The sequence below is a fragment of the Cynara cardunculus genome, assembly GCF_001531365.2.
Source record: "Cynara cardunculus var. scolymus isolate 2C chromosome LG 13, CcrdV1, whole genome shotgun sequence".
Classification (NCBI taxonomy): Eukaryota; Viridiplantae; Streptophyta; class Magnoliopsida; order Asterales; family Asteraceae; genus Cynara; species Cynara cardunculus.
Window position 1 is genome coordinate 15589261 of NC_037540.1, and position 5563 is coordinate 15594823.

The following is a 5563-nucleotide window of genomic DNA, read 5'->3' on the forward strand; positions in this document are numbered from 1 at the left end:
TTTATAAATGAACATGATATATGTGGTAATGTCGTTGACTCACACAGTGGAAGTGGGAATGGGGTTTCATGAGACTCTAATGGCCCGCATGGAAATTATCGCAAGAGAAACACAAATGTACCTTGCTCGACTTCTTGGATTTTATTCATAGGAACACGACAAGTGTGCTATGCTGGAAAGATGAGAATTAGTCGAGTAGATCTACGCTTCCCAAGTTAAAACTTACCGAGAGCATGACAAAGTGAGTCGTGGTAGGTGGATCACAACCAGTATGCGTAGTCAATAAAGTCAAAGATTGTTTGTGATTAAAGTATGCATATCTATAAAAAGTTACAGTCATGATATTCTGAAATGGTATTTGAATGATTGATGTCGTTGTTGTATAACACCATGAATTCACTAAGTCGTAAGCTTACCCAAATCTGTTTAAGAAAAACTATGCAACCCTCTTGTTATCATGTTGGCAGTAGTATACAAAAGAGAAGACTGGAGACAGGAAACGGCTAAAGTGAACATATGAAGATCATGATATTTTGAGAACATCTAATCATTCATTTTCTCGTTCACTAGTTTCGTAGTATTAACGATAGACTTTGATGGATTTTAGGCTTTATGTATTTTTTTTTCTCCCGTTGCGACTTAATATTTGATCTTGGGACGAGTTAAAATAGTTTTTTGGAGTGTTCATAAAATTTGGGATGTTACAATTGTTTGTAATGTCCCATAGCCGAAAGCAATATGGTGGTAGAATAATTACCAAATTAACTTAAACATATGATAGAAGTTATCGGTAGTCCACAACTTTGAATTCATAAAAAAAATTATAAATCTAGTTTTCTATCCATGTCGGAGGGGTTGTTACAAATTTATCCACTTAAATCTATGACGTTCTCGTTTGGACTTCCAAGCCTTGGCTTTGTTCATCAACAATGTGGGTTTGACTAAGATGTTACAAATACCCCTCTCAAGGACTCATCATGCTCGATGAGGTTTGCACCACTGTCCAGATAGCACGTATATCAACTATGCTACCATCTGTAACGCCTCATAGCACAAAGCAAAAAGTTGGACCAGTAACCAACAAATTATAATGAAAGACATAATTAGTACTCAAGTTTAAGCTTATAAGGTGCTCACAAATCTAATTTTCTATATAGATGTGAGATGAATCGTTATATTGTGCATTAATAAACACTACCAAACACTTACTAATGGGTCGTTCACTAAATGCTTACTTGGTAAGTGCTTATCGGATAAATTTCCTCATCAGATGAGTATGACAAGGGTTAAGAATCTTACCGAGTAAGAGCGATGAGAATGATGGAGAGTCTTACCTGGTAAATGAAGATAACGACTCTTACCCAGGTAAGCACTTACCCAGTAAATTATTGCATTCGATGCGTTTTGATGTATTAAAATATCACACATCAAAATAAATTATAGTGTTGATTCGTATCAGTAAGCATTTATTGGGTAAGCATTTGAGTAAACACCCCTAAATTATCTATAAAAGGCTTACTAGAATGCTTTATGTATTACTTTTATCTCTAAATTAATTGTTTTAATTCAAACTATTATTATAGTTTAAAATATTTTAAATCTAAAAGATAAGAAATGAAACTAATTTTTAATTTTAGTGATTAAGTTTATTCACTGATAAAATAATGATTAAATACTGTGTTGTGTCAGTAGTGTTTAGCATTTACACCACCATCATTGACAACATCAATTAATATTATTTTTAATTCTATAATATTTATAATTTAAATAAAAAGTATGAAAATGTCATTAAATAAGTTATTATTTCAGTATAATTACAAAATTTATACTTTCCAAATTATAATTATATAAAAATAAATTAGAAAAATGATGTGAACCAATAATTTATGGAAAAAGTCCCCCTCATAAATACTAGTATAAGAAAATAGACAAGTGGGTCCCACCCACCTCCCAAAATCATCAAGACATGAATTTGGACATTTTTGAGCTGGGTTTTTCATTATTTTATTTAATATTAAATTTATTTATTTTTCTCGATAAATATATGATTTTGGTTTTATTTAATTACTTGATAAAAGAGAATTTTATTCACTTGTTCGTATTTTTTATAAAATTAATTGATAATATTTTTTTTATATTCATGAATGTTCGTTCATTTATATTCATTTGTGTTGGTTCATGTTTGTTCATATTCAGTCCATTTGTTTATATTGTTTAGCATTTTAATGAACCAACATGAATATATACATGTTCTTAATGAGTAAATATGAACACACAAAATTTCGTTCTTTTACCGTTCGTGTTGATTTGTTTGTCCGGTCAAGTTAAAGAAACTAACACGAACAAGTCTATGTTCATGTTCGTTCGGTTTGTTTACAATCCTAACTATGTTTAACTCATATATATACTTTGGCAAAAGAGATCCCTCAACTTTGAGGGATATGAAATTCGGTCTCCTACTTTTCTTGCAACTTTGACAAATTTTATGGTTTCTACCCTTGATTTGATATTTTATTTCATTTACTATCCATTGTTCGATTATTTTTCAGTACCTAAAAAATGATTACTTTGAAAAAGTGGTATAATCACATTGAATTTTGTACGTTTAATCCCTTATAAGTAACAAACCAATAGCTGTAACTATGATGGTGGAGGGAACACCAAATTTGAGATGAGCCCAGAACGTAAGATTGTATCCGAAATGTTGAGCACGACGAGCTTGTTCACAAACAATCAGATTGGCCGCTGATCCTAGTAGCGAAAGGTTTCCAGCCACAGTGCTAACCCACGCCAATATTAGCCATGCTTTCTTCTCCTTTTCCGGTGAAATAGTAGCCGCGGCTGCTGCCACCCTTGCTCCAAGCAGTAGCACTGAAAATTTAAATTATGTCACTATATAATTTATAGCGAAATTGAGGTTATGTAATATTATGTCGCTATTGAATTTCACATTTTGACATTTATCGGTTTATAAAAATATTTTTTTTTAATGATTTCAGAGTTCAAAGCCACTTCTCATAATTAAGAAGTGAGATAAAATTTTAGAATTCGTAGCACCTCATAAAAAGCAAACAGCACCTACCGGTTGGAACATTTGAAGCCAGATTTGAGAGAAGAACTATGACAATTGCAAGAATCGCTACACCACTAACGTGGTCAATTTGGGCAAGAGGTTCCATGAAATCCCATACCGCACTTGGGATTCCTGTTCTATTAAAGCCTTCGACGGTCACAAACATTCCACAAAAGAATACCAACAGCGAATAAGAAACCTGGGTGATGTAACAAATGGTGTTTCAGTTTTGATTGTATGAAAGCTAATAAACTAGTTATGTTTGATAAAAACTATCTGATAAGCTAGATGACAAATAAAAATACCCTAAAAGAACATGTTGAAAAATTAATTGGAGAAATAGAATTGGCATAATTGAAAAAAAAAAGTGAAAGAAGCCCCTAGAGCTTGTTGAAACTCTACTTAGTAGTTTTTAAGAAAGCTAGCTTATGGCTAACCGAACGAAACTTTTTCAATAAGCTCAAAACTAAGCTATGATTGCCAAGGTTGGTCTTACAGTTCATGGTTACACCGAGTATACCTTCTCCAAGCATGGTCGAGCATCCTTGAAATCAAGAACCACGAGAGCCAATGCAGCTGTAATGGCGGTCCATGACATGTTTAATCCCACTAGAAATGAAACCAACATTCCAATTGTAATAAGATACACTCCTGTTTTCCATAGTACTATCTTCCATTTAGCTGACTTTTCCTCAATTTCCTCCAAACCCAAATCAGAAATTGCATTCGAGAGCCTGTTCATTGATGAAACCCTTGAAATAACCCTTTCATCCCTCTTCTGCAATGATCCGTTATCTGTGGCATCTTTTAAACCATTTGAATCTTCATCCTCGCCAGAAATAGCACGGTTCCTAAGAGTGTTATCTATGTTCCCATTAACACCCGGTGAGCTGTGAACACTCGTGGCCTCCATAATAGCATCGAGTTCATGAGAATTCTGATGTGACATTGTGGCTGGTGAAAACCTGTGGAAGTTCACATTTTCTTTGGGGGTTACATCAACTGGAGGTTCTTCTTCATCTTTCTGAACAGATAACACCTTCCAAAACATGCATAAAAGAATGACAGCATTTACACAAATGCCCACCACCATTGCAGACACAATCCCAAACAAGAATTCCCCAAATGGGATCTTACTTTGAACTGCTATCACTAGATTTTGAGGGTTACCTATTGGTGTGGCGGCAGATCCAATATTTGCACTTGAAGCAAGTGCTAGCAAAAATGGATGGGGTGGGAGGTTCTGTTGCCTTGCAATCTTAAGTACAAACTCCGTCAAAACAACACAAGACGTATCGTTAGTGAAAAAAGCACTTGAAATCGCTGATATCAAGCAGATTCGACAGAGTAAGTCCTTCGATCCCTGGCTTTTCCACGCAAGCAACTTACCCAAATACTTAAACATATCGGCTCTTTCAAGATAAACACTTACAACCATTGTTCCAAAAAGAAGACCAAGGATTGGAAGATCAATAGAGTCATAAGCTTGATCTGGGGTTATAACTTGAAAAAGAACCATGAGCATGGCACCAAGAAGAGACCCTGCTGTTCTTCCAATTGGCATAAAGGGGACAGCAGGAAAAACAGCCAAGACCCAGAATACAGCAAAGGCAAAAGAGCCTAGAACCACTTTGACAGTAGGAGCCATAGCCATGGTCTGAAGAATACAGCTAGATTCCACAAATTATTGAACACCAAACTCTCTTATAAGTAAGTACCTCAAGCACTTCATTAATGATCCATATGACAGAAGAACACCCTGAAATAAATAAATGAATCATCATCAAATTGTTTGTAGATTATTGTATATATTAATAACCATGAAGAGATACTAAATAGATGACTCTACTTCCACTTGCTTGTTGAGTACAATCATCAAACACCTAAAGTGCAAAACTACGACAGGCTAAAACAGGGATAAATAAATGCACAAATTAGAGCAAACCAGAAAACGTGAAAACTAGGGTGAAAATTTATGAAATCTTTTTATTCGGGTGATCATAATCCAAAGAATATAATACTTTACATTCAATCCATCATATAGCGAGTGATACAGACTTAAAAGACAAGAAACCAATATCCAAATTAAGTTGGAATTAGAACCCAACAAGTAGATCATTCAAGGTGAACTGAATTTACAGAAGAACAAAAGGGAAGTTGAATAAGCTTACTTGATGGAATCGAAAGCTGAATCTCAATCAAACAAAAAGATCCAAAATTAAGTATATATTTTTATAAGGGAACAAATCATGAAGTGAACTTTATCTGCATTAGGAAAAGTGTAAAATATTGGATTTGAGGATGGTTGAATTCAGAAGATTTGTCAACATGTCTCATGTGGGTATACGAGAGAGACGGATGCAAACCACATCCAGATTGACAGCTTTCCATGACTACGTCTACTCAACTACCAACAAAATCTATGCAACTACTTTTACTCACGCTTCCCACCATCACCCTACTATTTGAAAGCATTTTAAGTTAAATTTT

The 5563-nt window shown here is 34.4% G+C and overlaps 1 protein-coding gene across 1 annotated transcript; it reads right to left on the reverse strand.

Moving 5' to 3' along the window:
• Positions 1 to 2541: 2541 nt before the first annotated feature.
• LOC112525273 (silicon efflux transporter LSI2) lies at positions 2542 to 5313 on the reverse strand. Its single transcript, XM_025135325.1, has 4 exons — positions 5245 to 5313; positions 3594 to 4832; positions 3083 to 3272; positions 2542 to 2871 (listed from the first exon to the last, which is right to left on the reverse strand). The coding sequence occupies exons 2-4, from the start codon at positions 4725 to 4727 to the stop codon at positions 2606 to 2608; spliced, it is 1590 nt and encodes a 529-aa protein (XP_024991093.1). The 5' UTR covers positions 4728 to 4832; positions 5245 to 5313; the 3' UTR covers positions 2542 to 2605.
• Between the last annotated feature and the right edge of the window lie 250 nt (positions 5314 to 5563).

Excerpts from the sequence above, each read along its gene's own strand:
- LOC112525273 (XM_025135325.1), bottom strand. The coding sequence starts at position 4,727 with ATGGCTATGGCTCCTACTGTCAAAGTGGTTCTAGGCTCTTTTGCCTTT. Across the intron at positions 3,273-3,593 it reads CTCGACCATGCTTGGAGAAG|GTTTCTTATTCGCTGTTGGT; the intron begins GTATACTCGGTG and ends TACATCACCCAG. Across the intron at positions 2,872-3,082 it reads GGCTTCAAATGTTCCAACCG|TGCTACTGCTTGGAGCAAGG; the intron begins GTAGGTGCTGTT and ends TTAAATTTTCAG.